The sequence below is a fragment of the Miniopterus natalensis genome, chromosome 20 (genome assembly GCF_054644295.1).
Source record: "Miniopterus natalensis isolate mMinNat1 chromosome 20, mMinNat1.hap1, whole genome shotgun sequence".
Taxonomy (NCBI): Eukaryota; Metazoa; Chordata; class Mammalia; order Chiroptera; family Miniopteridae; genus Miniopterus; species Miniopterus natalensis.
Window position 1 is genome coordinate 24,788,337 of NC_142100.1, and position 15,356 is coordinate 24,803,692.

At 49.4% G+C, this 15,356-nt stretch overlaps 1 protein-coding gene across 1 annotated transcript; it reads right to left on the bottom strand.

Annotated features, from left to right (window-relative positions):
* Window positions 1-836: 836 nt before the first annotated feature.
* Window positions 837-15,281, bottom strand: CCDC63 (coiled-coil domain containing 63). Its single transcript, XM_016203029.2, has 11 exons — window positions 15,273-15,281; window positions 14,699-14,862; window positions 12,856-13,045; window positions 11,922-12,041; window positions 9,678-9,859; window positions 8,780-8,958; window positions 7,844-8,064; window positions 5,408-5,482; window positions 4,269-4,461; window positions 3,087-3,290; window positions 837-955 (listed from the first exon to the last, which is right to left on the bottom strand). Exons 1-11 carry the CDS (start codon window positions 15,279-15,281, stop codon window positions 837-839), a joined length of 1,656 nt encoding a protein of 551 aa, XP_016058515.2.
* Window positions 15,282-15,356: the final 75 nt, after the last annotated feature.

Genomic DNA, 15,356 nt, shown 5'->3' on the forward strand with positions numbered 1-15,356 from the left:
TGCGATCACCTAGAAGGAATGACAGGGTCCAGGCGGTCGGAGGAGGCACAGGGGGAGGGAGTCTTCAAGGGTCAAGAACAACAACAAGCCCCTGCAGAAGGAGCTCAGGGTCAGCGCCACCAGTCCCTGTCATAACATCAGCCCTGGCTGCCGGGAAAATGGGGCTCCTTTCAAAGCCAACAGCAAGCTGGACAGGCAGGGACCCAGGGGGCCCCCACCGCATGATGACCCATCATGTTCCATACACTGCAATGACCCATATCTCCCATGCCCGGAACCTGCTACCTGGGGCTCCTGCAGAAACAGCCAGGTCCTGGGGAGGCCTGGGAGGGGCCCCGGCTCTGGTCATTCAAGTGCAGCATGTGCTTCAGGGAAAGGCGCCCTGGTCACAGCTCTGCAGTGACATGGTCATCTATGAGACATACACACACACAGATAGACAGAAGTTATGTGGCCCCAGTTCCTGCCTGTGAGTGGCTGCTGCACCCCGTGTGACTCTGGGGCATGAAGATCGACATTTTGGCTTCCCCCTGCCCCTACGCTTAGCTCGCAGTGTGGACTATGGCAAGGGGCAACCTGTGCTGGCCACAATCTCAGGTTCTCAGGCGCCATGGTGGCCTCACACAGCTCTTGCATCCTGTGCTGGCTTTGGACCGCAACCCCTCCTCTCCTCTATCCTGGTCCTGGGTGGCTCCCAGTGCCCTCATCTCGTAGCACTGTGTGTGAAGAGGCGCTGGGGTTACAGAACAAAATGTTTATTCTATCTGGTTATGGTACAAATGTGGCCCCAACAACGTCAGACTGTTACCTTCTTCTTGGGTAGTCCCCCTTCTTCTTCAGATAGTCCCCCTTTTCAGGGCGCTTTCCCGTTGTAAATCCCTGTTTCGAGACTCTCTCGTGGTGTGGTTGCTGATCACCATCTGCCGAAGGCTGCTGTGGTCCAGGGGCTGCTCCACTGGCCAAAAACGAGACCCGGGTGAGGAGTTTGGAAATCGAGCCCAACACTCTTCCTTCCCAGAGACAGTGCCTCTCTGCCTCATTCATGGGTGCCCAAGGCAAGGATGTCCAAGCCTGGTTTGGGTTTCCTCCATGACGACCATTCTCGAGGTTTAGGGCAGAAGAAGACAGGCAGAGATGTACTGCTCAGGGATGCCTGGACCTGTTTTCTCCCAGGTGAGTTTGGTTTAATCTCAAGGAGAAAGGGCCGCCATGCGCAGCTGTTCAGGGCGTAGATGCAAAAAGATGCCAGGTAGAGACGAACGAATGAATGGGCTGAAGTCCAGCCCCCACCTGATTGCCAAACCACGTCTACCCACCTTTTTCTAATTAATGTGCCCAGAGGGGTGCCTCTTCTAACTCACACACATGAGCCATCAAGGCTAGTGAGCTGAGAGAACCCAGTGTCGATCAGCATCCCCTCGCACAGAGGGGAAGGCATCTTCCGTGAGCTCCTGACCTTGTGGTCTACGCCCCGCCAGCCCCCTTTTAGGAACTCACAGCGCCCAGGGAAGCTGTGCTAAGGTGGCGGACACCCGACCCAGCTTTCGCTCCTGCCAGGCTGCAGATGCCTCGGCTAAATCGAGCAGAAGCGTGCCCGCACGTGCGCGTGCGTGCTGGCAGTCCGCGCCCTCCTTGGCACACCTGCGCACTTCCAACGCTGCTCGGAGAGGCGGCGGAGCGTGCGTTTTCAAAACCTGCTTTTTTCTCTGATTACTAAAGGGACACAAGGTCATTGTAAAAAAAATTTTTTTTTAAACAATACAGAATTGTTTAACTCAGAAATGTCAAGTTCTCTGCAAACTACCACCCAGAAGTATCCACCCTAATGCAGTCTATACACCCTCTGTGTTCTCATGTGCAGAATGGAGGTATCTCCCCCTTTCCATCCCTCAGCTTCCCTCCTCATCTCTCTCCCTCTCTCTCTCCCTATTATCTATCAGGGTTATGAAGGCCAGTCCTGTGCATTGTACGATTGTAGGATTTTAGCAGCATCCCTGGCCACTAGATGCTAGTAGCACCCCCGCCCCTCCAAGATGTGTCAGCCAAAAATATCTCTGGACGTTGCCAAAAGTCCCCTGGGGAGTAAATCACCCACTGCTGAGAACCACTGAATATATATATACCATACATATGACATTATATACCATCACATGCTTTATAGGGGCTACAGAGTACTCCACTGCGTGTGAGGGTGAACAGTAGCATAACCAATCTCATGGGTGGGCATTTCAGTCATTTCCGGTTTGCGGCTGCAGTGAACACCCTCCCACCTTCATCTGAGACCCCACAGGTGAGATTACAGGCTTACTGGGTGTATCTGACCTCCAAAAGCCAGGTGGGGTGGATTTTATCCCCAGCTTCAGAGAGAAGGGCCGGCTCCCCCCGTGACAGGGGGTGTCATGAGCTTCTGCCTCCAAAAGTAAGGAAGATCAATGGGCCGATGTGTGAAGGGCCACAGTTAAGGCTTCTGGACGGGATGGGGCCAAGGGAGGTCATGGGTGGAGTGAGACTCCAGAGCATAGGGTGAGAGTGAGAGATGAGATCAGGGAATCTTGTGAGCCCCTAACTTGCCAATTTGGAAATTTTGAACATTTTAAGGCTCATTTTAGATGGTCACAAAGCCTTTGTGATTTTTAAAAATATTCAGGATAGCCTGGCTGGCGAGGCTCAGTGGTTGAGCATTGACCTATGATCCAGGAGTTCATAGTTCGATTCCCGGTCAGGGCACATGCCCGGGTTTCAGGCTCGATCCCCAGTAGGGGGCGTGCAAGAGGCAGCCGATCAATGACTCTCTCTCATCAATGATGTTTCTATCTCCCTCTCCCTCTCCCTTCCTCTCTTGTGAAATCAGTAAAAATATATATATATATCCGGGATAACGAAACTTCAGGACCCGTGGCTCGGCCATTGGGCCAAAGGGAAAAGCGTCACTAAGAGAACCATGTCAAGTGGCCACCATCAACGTGGCACCCAATGAAAGTGATAGGCTCATAACAAGGGGGAAACGGAGGCTCAACATGGCAGACCCTCGTGACCACAGGTTTCCTAGGAGCCCTGAGCCAGATCTGGGTAGAAAGAGAATTCACCTTCATCCAACTTGTCGCTGAAGGGGTCAGTGCTGAACACTGGGGGGATGGCCTTGATGGGCTCTGCACTCTTGAGGATGGCAGAGCTGCCCCAGAAAGGGTTGATGAAGGCTGGCGGAGTCTCGGTCTCCACCCCTTCTATATCCAGGATCCGCTTGTAGGACTCTAACAGCAGCAGGTCGTTGGTCTTCTTTTCAATAATGGCTGGAAAAAAAACAAGGTGGTCAAGATCACTGCCAAGAGACCCGATTGAAGGTAATATTGGGGTGGCGCCCCCTGCTGGAGAGGAAGGGAAGGAACAGGACGTGGGAGGTGTCATGAGTTCCTATGCGGACAACGGCTTTCTCTTGGGTTACACCATGCATTCTTCGGGGGGGAGTATCACCCCAAAAGGGTTCTTGAGAGGCAAAAAATAAACCGACTCTATAAGGTATAAAGCACAGATAAACATACAGGACATAAACAGCTACACAGTATATCACAGTGTTACATTTTTATGAGGATGGGCAATTAGGGAAAGAGTGTCTAACAAGGCTCCCTGGAAGGCGACCGTGAAAAGAAGGTTGAGAAACACGGGGTTACAGTAAAAATTGGAAGCCACAGGCTGCCCTGCTTTAAACAGCTGCCTTTTCCTCAGTGCTCGCTCCGTCTCAGGCTTCCAGGCCTTTGCTCATGCTGTTCCTTCTGCCTAAAATGCCGTTACCTTCACTCTTCCCTGAGTAACCCCTACTGGTGTTTTAAGACTCAGGTTAGGCCTTGCCACCTGCAGGAATGTTTCCCTGATCTGCCCAGGTTGGGGGAACTGCCCTTCCCACTGTGTTACATAGCCCCATGCAGTCACCGGGGTCATTCATTCATTCATTTGCTCATTCATTCATTCATTCCGCCTACCAGCCAGGCACTGTGGTAGAGACTGTGGATGCATAGAAGGAAAAATCCAGTAACAACAAACAGGCAGTCCCTGGCCTGAGAAAGATAATTTCTTCCTTTCTTTTGATGAAAAAAACTAAAGCACAGAGAGGTTCAGAAAGCTGCCCAAAGTCACCCAGCTTGTAAGAGTAGAACCTTACATGTCCACATGCTTCACCATCAGACTCACTGCCACCAAAAAATCCAGTCCTCTGGTTACAGAGAGCTCTGGAAATGGTCCCAAAGAGTTTAACGGGCCCCAGCCTGACTCACCAAAGTACTGTGGAAGGTTGATGTTGGTGATTTGCCCTGTCTCCCCTAACTGCACCAGGATCTTGGTGGCGTCACAATTTATTTTCTTAAAAAGATTCTCCACCGAGCGTGTGAGCTTCTCCAAGGTCTCGTGGATCTCCTTGTAGCTGTTCTCGTACGTATCTGCCTCTTCAGTGGTCTTCTTTAGCTTCTCCTGGTGGCAGACCCCGATTCCCACCCCAGGTCAGCCCGGCTGCCACCCTGGGGTCAGCCCATCCCTGAAGACTTTTAGTGGGGGTGAGGGTTCAGGGGCCCTCTGGGGCCAGGGTCTCCAAACTGCAGGTTTCCAAACCTCGAAGGGGGCGCGAGGTCAATTTAACGGACCTCAATCAGCATTTTAAAAAATGAATTAAATAGAACAGGAAAGAAAGAGAAAAGTGCTCGTATGCATTACAGGTATTAGGGTATTATTTAGTGTAAGTTTTATTTCACTTACATATGTGTATGTATGTCTACATGTGTACTGGGTTAGTTTTGGGTTTTTTTTATTGAAAGCTGGTTTTTTAAAAAATCCTGGCCCACAGGAAGAAATACATTTTATATTTGCAGCCTAATGCCTACCTACCTACATACTTACATGTGCGTGTATCTAATAAAATGAAGTTTCAAAAATCCATATTCTTATTGTGTACTCTAAATATTTTTCTATTGTGTTCTTTCTATTCTGTCTTGTTATTTTTATATGCTGGTGATCGGCCCATGATGATGGTCAGCCTCTCTGAACCTGTTTCCTCATCTGTGAAATGGAGCACCTGCCTCATAGGGCTGTCGTGAGGATTAAATGAGAGAGTGCGAGCAAAGCACTTAGCCTAGGACCTGGTATGTAGCAACTGCTCAAGAAAGGTTTGTAGTAACTATTATTGATCGAGAACAGGCTACAGCCAGGACAAGGGGGGAAAAGAAGACTGAGACAGAATTCTGCAGCAATACCTGTAGCAGAGTCTGCCTATGACAAAGGGTCAGGACCCGTCAAGATGTGACTCAGGCCAGTAGAGAGTCACAGAGCAGGGATCTTACTCCTCCTGAGAGCCAACTGACTGGCTGCCTGACAGACAGAAAACGGAAACTCCTGTGTCCCTCCCTCCCCTTCCCAGTCTTACCTCCAGCTTTCTCAGGACAGATCGGTCATTATCCTCCGATGTTTGCTTCTGGGACTGCAAGCGGATGATCTCATTCTGCTCGGGAGAAAACCGACCATGAGGAAAAGTGGGTGCTCCCCCCACCCTGCCACACCTGGAAATGAGCCTGTGCCTCAAGGAGTTTCTGAGGATTTAAATTATCCAACCCAAGGAGCCCAGAACCCCTGAGCCCTTCTTATGCCCCTGGAGGCTTCCTAGTGGACAGAACAGTGAGGGCATGGGAGGGCGGATGGCTCATTTTTTCTGGATAAATGTCTAGAATAGTGTGGCCAATAGAATTTTCTGTGACAGTAGCAACGCTCTGCCTGCACCATCCAGTACCCCAGCCTCAAGCCTCACACGGGTACTGAGCACTTGACATGTGGCTGGTGCCACTAATTTTTAAATTTAATTTAAATTAGTTTAAACTTAAATCGCCACAGGCAGCTCCAGAGCAGAGGTCCTGAAGCTCTAGCGTGAACCAGAATCACCTGGAAGCTTGTGAAGACACATCCATCCTAACGCCAGAGGCGAGCTGTGTAGCTAAGAGGGGAAGTGGTGAATGGGAAAGATCTAGGTCAGTTCTGTTTGGGAACCATTCCCCAGCCAGGTCAGTCTCCGCCTGGAGTCCTCAAATCACTCTCTATGGCTTGTCTCTGTCACCCCATTGGGACTAGAAAGGTGCTCCTTCCAAGAATGAGAATTCTGGGTCCTGCCAACTCTCAGCCCATCCTTCCATGTTCCTGCAGATCTCTTTGCATTCAAAGGCCGTCCGGGAAATACTGCAGACGGTCACCAGAGGGCAGTGGCGAAGCACCTAAGCTGGAGCTGGCAAACGACCCCAGCGGGTCTGGGTGACAGAGGGCAGGAGGGCATCGAGGGGGGATTAGAGGGGATCAAGCTTCCCACGGGAAAGTGGGCCCGAGTTGTCAAATCCAATTTTCCAAGAGAAGTGAGAAATCCAGAGTTTTATGTGGAATATCTTGATTTTTAAATGCTGGCAACAAATAGATTTAAAATTTTGGAGGTGGGGAAAACCAGGCAAAAGAGTGAAGGCTGCATACATCCAGTTTACAACCTCTAACCACAGCCCTCCAGGCAGGGGTGAAGTCAGATGTTAAAATTCTAATTTTTTTTTTTTTTTTTTTTTAACCTAAACCCTACTTTGATGCCACAAGCAAGGCCACAAGGTAAGGTCTCAGATACCTCTTCCAATGGATCAAATTTTGCTTATTTTATTATGTCGATCATTATTTGTTTACTATTATTATAAGTGATTATTACTTATCACACTAATAATATCTAAGTCACAAGTTTGCTCTGCAAGCTCTATTTTTTGCTAATCCTCATTAAAATTAACTCATCACTGGTAAATTAAAAGTTTCATCTGTGTCTTCTAGCTCTTATCTACTTGCACATGGCCAGCATACGAGCCCCACACTCAGGAAACAGTGACATTACAAAAGGAAGTGACTCCCCTTGTCATATAAACAGAGCACTGGGACCTCAGGGGGAATAATGAATTCCCAGGGGAGGTGACATTGGTGCAAGGTTGGGACTAATGATCAGTATTTCATCAGAAGAAAAGCAGGGGTGTGGGGAGGGGGAAAGAGCACAAGGAAAGCCTCAGAGGAGGGAAATGCCTGGGGACGGAGGGGACTAGCAGCTGCAGGCGGTGCCTTGAGGGTCGTGAAGGGAGCTGATCCCGCAGGGGCAGGTCGAAGCCAGATTTTGAAGAGCCTGGAGCATCACTCTGAGTTTAGATTCTATCCCTTGCACACATTCCAAAGGCCGTTTATGTATCCTCTGGGGAGTAGGGAGCCTGGGAGCCCATGAAGTTTGGGAAATGAAGGGGTTCAAAGAAGGCAAACAGGTTTCTTTACCACACGACTTGTCAGAGCATTTACTATGCTCATGTACATCAAGACCCTCCAAGAGGAACTGACCGTCTCTTCTCAATTCTGTGAAGCTGTTGATGAACAGAGGTCGGCAAGGTTTTAAGGCAAAGGGCCAGATAGTAGATATTTCAGGTTTCATAGGCCACGTATGTGGTCTGTCTTGCACATTACTTTTATTCTTTTTCTTGTATCCCTTTAAAAATATAAAAGCCTTTCGTAGCTCATGGGCTGCGTAAAGACAGGCCACAGGCCATATTTGGCCATGGCTATAGTTTACTGAACCCTGGCTTATTAAACATGCCATGGATTATAAATGTCACTTGAAGTGAGGGGACATGACCACATTAAGTGTGTATATCAATTGAAAGACAAATACCATTTGAGAAAGGGTAAGATGCAGGGGGGGGACACTGGGAGAAATGTAGTGTTTCCCAAACTGATGTGACCCTGAGCCCCCACCAGGAAAAGCTGCTGTGGGAGCGGGCGGGTCGCAGGCCGAGGACAGAAGGGCTGCCCTGACCTGGATTTTCTCGGTCTTCTTCTCCATCATCTCCATGTCGTTGTTGAGCTCCGTGACGTACGTGAACCAGGCGAAGTTCTTGTCCTCCTTGGCCAGAAATTCGTCGATGAGATGATTCATGTTCCCATCCTCAGTCAGCTTCATCAGCCGGAGGTGCGCCACCTCGTAGCTCTCAAAACTCTCACCCTTGCTCTTCTTCCTGTGCTTCTTCGCCTTGAGGACTAGGAAGGAAACCCCGCGACAGTGAGTCTGAAAAGGAAGGCGCTCGGGGCGGCGCCCAGCAGAGACGTGCTCTGTGCTTATTAGTATTGTGCCTGGGGGGAGGCTCAGCTGTCCGGGGAGATGGGGCAGGAACTTCACTCCTTAAATATCTTAACTGAACACCTACTATGTACCAGACACTGAGCTGGGCTCTGTGGATACAAAAATCTTTGCCCCATGGAGCTTTGGTGGAAGAATCAGACTAAAAAAAATAAAGAAAAAGAGAGAGCCAACTAAACAGAAGAAAAAATCCAGTGACTCCCGTTGTGGTTTGTGCAATGGAGGAGACCCATCAGGTGCTGTGATGGGGGAGCTCGATGGTCAGCAAAGTTCTCTCAAGGGACAAGACACTTGAAATTCAAGGAAGCCCTGGGGACAGAGGGCCCAAGGCAGGCTCACAACTTGCCAAACTCATTCAATTAGAACCAAGAAAGCTCTCCAAACTTTCATCTCTCCAGCCTGGATACCTGCAACAGCCCCAACTCTCCTAAACACAGTCTTATCTTTCTGATTTGGCTCCCACTGGGCAATTAGGAGGCTCTTTCTATATCTTTCTAGGCACATCTGGTCACATGACCCCTTTACATGCTACGAATCCCCATTATCCTTGGGCTGAAGCTCAAGCTGCTCAGCAGGGTTTAAGATCTGGCCCCCTCTACCCTCAGGAGAGTGTACCTTCCTTTTTAGCCTGCTCCTCGAACTCCATGCGATCGTTCAGCTTGATAAGCAGGAAGGATTTGAGCTTAGTCTCGTGGGCATAGACACGCTCCAGCTCTCGGATCTCCAGGTTGTACTGAGAAATGTCCTTCTGCTGGCGATCCTTCATGGCAGCCATTCGAGCCATGGCTTCCAGTCTGGGTGAAGGGGGGGAAGAGCCTGAGGGTCCAGGGGACCCTCCCTTCTCCTCCCTTCTCTCACCAGCCCAGAGGGACCTTCTGCCAATGACCGTCACTTCTTTCAATCAGGGAGTGGAGGAACAACCCTCTTGACCTGAATGACAGGATCCACCAGGGCTAAGCCACCCCCAGGAAATTATTATTCTATCACCATCACCACCACCACCACCACCATTATCGTCACAACCGTCAACATCATCACCATCAGCATTATCACCATTATTGCCACTTGTCACAGCTAAAATACGTCTTTTGCCCCTGTGAGTGCAAAGCCAGGAGACAGCCCAGACTGAGGGGGACCCCTAGGACTAGAGGCAGGGTCCTCTGGAGGAGATACTATAGCACAGAGATTTGAATCTCAGCTCCACCGTACCTGTCATATACCTAGATCTCAGGTATTTTGGCATCTCTAAGCCTCCACTTCCTGGTCTGTAAAATGGGGAAATAACTCCTATGGCATTTGTGAAGGTTGAAATATTACCCAAAGCACCTAGCATCAGGCTTGGCACACAGTCAGTGCTTATTCAGTTATTATGATGTCAGAATAACTGACAAAAGTCAGTTATCATAATGACTTAAGATTCCTCAACACGTAAGCAAAGGAGGCCTGGAGTGGGCAGTTAGATGCTCAGCAGGGCTCTGAGACGTTTTTGCCCAGGGTCTGTCCCTCAGCGCACCTCTGCTCGTAGGCCTGAGCAGACAGCTCAATGGCCACATTCATGGTTTTCTTCTGCATGGACAGGCGCTGATGCAGGTGCTGGTAGGCGTTGTCGTAAGCTGCCTTCTCATACCGGAGGTCCTCAATCTCCTTCCGGAGCTTAGCGTTGGTGGTCAGCATCTTGTCGAACTGTACGGTGACCTGTGCGGAGGGTGTGCTTCAAAACAGGCTCACCCCGGAGTATGAGATAAGCTTCCAGAAGGCAGCCGGAGGGCTGGGAGGTCTTCCCCCACCCCTCACCCCAGGCCCACAGAACAGTGGTTTGGAGCACTGGGTGAGACGCTTAAGTTGGCCACCAACTGGCTCAAGTGGCCTTTGACAAGTTACTTTTCCTAGATTTCAAATTTCTCATATAGTTTTATACTTCTACTTTTCAGTAATTACAGGTGAGAGGGGACAAACTAAATGACACCATGCGGAACAGTCAGCCAAATCCACAAAGCAGAACTTTCTACAGGACACCTGACCAGGTCTCTGCAACAAGTTGATAACATGAAAAAAGTTGGGATGGGGCTGTTTGAAAGCAGGGCTTCTCAAACTCAGCACTGTTGACATTTTGGGCTGGATGATGCACTGTGGTGGGGGCTGTCCTGTGCTTTGTAGAGTGTTGAACACAAGCAAGGCACTACTGAATTAACTCAGGAAGAAATAGAAAATCTGAATAGTCCTCTAACAAAAAGCTGACCTCTACAGACAAGTCATTAAATCAAGCATGCACTTATTCAATCGACAGGTGTCTGCTGAGCACCTGCTCTGAGCCTCACACTGTGCCAAGCATTAAAATTCTTAACCAAAGGGACCCTTTAGCCTCACTGGGGGTTAACAATAGTGCAGATGCCTGTGTCCAAGCCCTGGAGGTTCTGATTCAGTGACTGTGGAGGGGACCCAGGAACCTGCATTTTAACATGCATCCTAGCCATTCTGAGGTATGGCTGCAAATCATTGTGCAGGGATTTAAAGAGATACTGCCTTGCCCTCAAGTGGCTTCCAGGGTACTGGGGGAGGCAGACAGAGACCAGATCAAATTTGCTCCAGCCCCTCCTGGTTAAAGATTAGTGGTCAGAGTTTTGGCAAAGCTCAGGGCTTTGTGTAGTGAGTTAGGAACAGGCTTCCCTCCGAATCCCCTTTCCCTCTCTTCTAGCTTGTGTCCTGGGAGCTGCAATTTCTCAAGCCAGATGGAAGGTGTTATTTGTACCTGCCTGGCATTCCTTCCCCCTTTCTTTTTGCTCTTCTAGAGGAACCACTTCTCCCTAACTCTCAGACCAAATAGTTAGGTAGGGCTGCCCTCTCCAACTTGGAGGGGAGGAGGGCAGTCCAACGGTAGCCACGTGACTCCAGTCCACATATTCCATTCTTTGGGCGACAGTGACTGATTCAGAGATGGAAACATGACCCAAGCTGGCCCGATGGGAACACTGGGACTTGTGACTGAATCCTTAAGGGAGAAAAGCTGCCTTTCTGCTCGTGTTTGTTCACATTGGGGGCTGCCCACGAATGACATTCACTATGAGGAGAGACGGACAGATAAAGTGTCCAAAAGACATGTTAGGAGCACCTAGATCCATCTATGCCTGAAGGCACCACTTCTCCCTGAATTTTTCACTTCTGTGACCAATGTACTACCTATTTTTGCTTGAACCAGTTTGCATTTGAATCCTGCTTAATGCCAAAGTCACAGTAGATAGAAGGTGATCAGCAAACACCACTGTTTTCATCAATTTATGCATGTCGATACCTAATATTTCTGAGACATCAACAACAACCAAAAGGCACTAGCTCTGATACAGGCATGAGCAGATTGGCATGGGGGAGGAAAGTCTAGCTAATTCTGCCCAGTGAAGGGTAATATTTGAGTTGCGTCTTGAAACCAAGTAGGAGTTTTTGAAGCAGGGAACTAAGAGTAGGCATCCCAGAAGGAAGCGGGGGAGATCAGAGGGAGTGGGGACAGCAGCATGTGCTAAGGTGCTAAGAGCAAAGAGGTGAAAGGCATCTTGGGTAACAATGGGCCAACAAGAGAGAATGGAACAGAGTGGGTGGAACAGAGTGGGTGGAACACAGTGAGAGACGTATACCATCAGTTCACCACCTCCTGAGTCAACCTACTAAATGGGTACTTCTGCCAACGGCTCCACAGACTTCATTCTTAACTCTGAGCAAAGGGAGGCGGAGCTGTTGGCAATGCTGTAGAGAACACTTTACGTACAAGATTCAAACGAGTTTCTAACACATGGATCTGTTTTTGCAGTTTCTTGGGGTTATTGGCCTCCTGTTTTTTTGTGAAGATCTGCTTTTGGTCTGTAATTTTTTTTTCCATCTGAATAATCTGAAGAAAAAAGAAAAAGAAAACCCAGCTGTGTTAACATTGGTATGGGTACAAATTCAACAGTTCACTAACTTGAGTGTGTGAAAACAAAAACTGCAATATTCTTTCTTCTCCTATAAATGGAATTCTAATTTCTCTCTCAGATCCATGCTCAATTCAGCTTAATCTTAGCCAGTTTGGGGCAAAATGAGGCGATTCAGAGTTTTTGCTCTCATCTGTGTATGTAAATTTCACTCACCTGTGGACATAAATTCCACCTTACCCTAAACCATGGTGTCCAACAGAAATTTTCCAGCAGGCACTTCCCCCCCAATGGGCCTTCTGTAACCTCGTGGAGTGTTTTTGGACTCTTGCAATGATGGGACACTAGTGGCACTTAATAGGTGGGTCATGAGATGTCACACATCCTGCAACATGTGAGACAGCACCAGACATCCAAGAATTGTCCCCTTCTAGCCAATCCCTGATAGACATGAAGCATGAATGAGGAAGAAACCTTTATTGTTTTAACCCACTTCATTTGGGGGGATGTTTGTTACTGCAGCATAACCAAATATCTCCTGACTGATACAGTAACAATTTGGAAATGTGTTCAAAGTGTAGTGGGGAGGCACTGGAAATCACAGTGGGGAAAAAGACCAATAGAGATCAGGAGATCAGGAGTTACAAGGTGGTGGAGACAGTGACCACAGTCACCTATAGGAAAGTGAAGATGGGGGGGGGTGTCAGATCTGGCCTAAGGCATCATGGGTACTTCCATCATGCCTTCCCCTTGCTCTGTGTTCTGGTTAGCCCTTTAAGAGAAAGACCAAACCTTCTCATCCAGTTCAGCCAATAGCACTTTCATCGATTTAATCAAGGCCTCGTAGTCCTCTTTGGTTTGCAGCAGGAAGCGCAGCTCCATGGAGTTTTTCTCATTCAGGTCCAAATTCTTGGAGGACTTGATGAGACTCAAAAGCAGGGTGATCTCATCCTGCTCCTCTTGCAGGGTCTTGATTTCCTTGCTGTTAGGAAAGAAGCACATGATTAACCGTGCACCCCCAAGTTCACCTTGCTCAGATGCTACAGGCTCCTTCACCGTGAAAGGAGACTTGGAGAGGTACATCCCATGCAAGCACTGGAAGGGACCCGCCCAAGTCTTCGGTCCAGGTCTAGAATTCAGATTGCCTGCGATCCAGTTCACCGCAACTCCCATTGCTCTGCCTTCATCTGGGGGCATTTTCCCCTAGGGTACAATCTGCAGCTGTGCTTGTCAAAACCCATTACCCAGACATGCTGGGAGCCCCCATGTTCTCTTTTGACCTCAGCTCACTGGAATCTGTCTGATTTTGCAGACTTTCTTTCTGGACTTTACAGCCAATTATCTCTGATAATGAGAGGCACACCCATCAGACAATTTTTTCAATTTTGCATCAGCACAGTAACCTCTAACCTCCACCGGCTTCTCTACCCAGGGTGCTAGTGATTTGTTAAATTGGCTGACATGAGTCTCCTTCTCTCTCTCCCTCTGTTACTCTGGAGAAGAGAGAGGGTGGGAGATTTGGCCAACGAGGATCTCAGACAGAGAAAAGACTCAGGAGACTGCACAACTGAACAATGGGAAATGGCACAGAGGCCAAGTTTCTGGCAAATGCTGGGCACCCTAACACCAGCTGCTCAGTGCGGTTGGCAGACCGGATACTTCAACATCCTCTGGAAGTTCGGAGAAACGCAGAACATAGGTCCCAGCCCAGGGGCTATGGATCAGAATCTGCTTTGTAATAAGATCTGCAAGTGATTCACATGCCCATTAAAGTTTTGGAAGCACCGGCTAGAGCAGTGTCTGCAAAACTTCTTCTATAAAGGGCCAAAAAGTAAATAACTATCTTCGGCTTTTCCCACCAGACGTCTCTGTTGCAACTACTCAACAAAGTAACCATAGGCAATGCATGAACAAATAAGTGTGGCTGTGCTCCAGTAAAATTTTGTTTACAAAAACAGGCAGCCTGAGCCAGACTTTCCCAAAACAGCACCGTCCAATAAAACATTCTGCAATGATGGGAATGGTCTCTAGCGATGCTGTCTGATAGCACCCACCAGGCACGTATGGCCTTGAGCACTTGAAATGTGCCTAGTGCAACTGAAGAACTGAATTTTAAACTGGATCTAATTTGTTGCAAATGTGAACAGCCACATGTGCTAGGGACCACGGGAGTGCACACTCAGTTCTAGAGCATCTGGTCTTCCCAACCTGGCAGCTGGGACTTTCCCCAAATTTCAGCCCCTTACAAGGAGGTCTTTGTAAAGGTGAAGAGACAAGAGAGAGGAGCACCGGGGCCTATCTGATTTAGGTTTTCAGAGGGCTGGTCAAAGCAAAAGGAAGGTCGGTCGGCCTTGTAGGCAGGTCTAGGACTGCAACGACCTTCCCTCAGGGCGGTAGAGGCGCATGGTCAGCAACAGGGAAAAGCAGGCCCTCAAATGTCACGCCTGAGGCCCCTCACTGACACACCCTGGGTTCTGGGACTAACCCCCCCCTCCACTGGAGTCACCCCAGGGTCCCCAGCCTGGGTTCAGAAGCAGGGCCCTGGCCCGAGACCCCAGGAGAAGACAAGCCCCACGAAACCCAAACCAACATTCTCTTCTGGTCCGTTTGGTACGAAGCCCTGACCACCACTCACTGCTGGCTCGTGAGGATCTGCTGGGAGCGGAAGTTAAAGGACTTCCGACTTTCCACCATCTTCCGGAACTGCTGCTTCAGCTTCCGGAGCTCGGCCTCGGCCAGCTGCTCCTTCTCCTTCTCTGAAGGCTCCTGCAGGCCTTCGGAGTCTTTCCTCCTGTGTTTCTTCAACTGTGGGAGACGAGGGCAGGGCCGACATGAGCAACGGGTCAGGTAGGTAGCGAGGCCCACGTCTCAGCTCAAGGGCAGAGGCCAGGAAGGGGCGGCTGGAGGCAGAAGACCACCCTTGGTGATGTCAGCCGCTGCTGCCTGACATGGGAAAGCAACCCCCCCCTCCCACCCCCAGGTTGCCAGGATGAGAGGAGGCTAGGCCTCATTATTGCATACTGAAGAGGTAGCCTCGCTGTGTGACCTTGGGTGAGTCACTCAGCATCTCTGAGCCTCTCATCTCTCATCTCCAAAACGGACAGCCATAAATTTGTCGTCAGGATTAAATGAGCTGATATGTCTACACTGGACAGCGCAGTGCCTGACCCACAGTACGCTCTGTCTACACGGGAGCTATTATTACCTACCATTGGCATCTTGAAGGAAGTGTGCTTTCCCTCTGCTCAAGATTCCGGACGCAGGGAGGTCAAAGCCAGCGACGACTCCTCCCT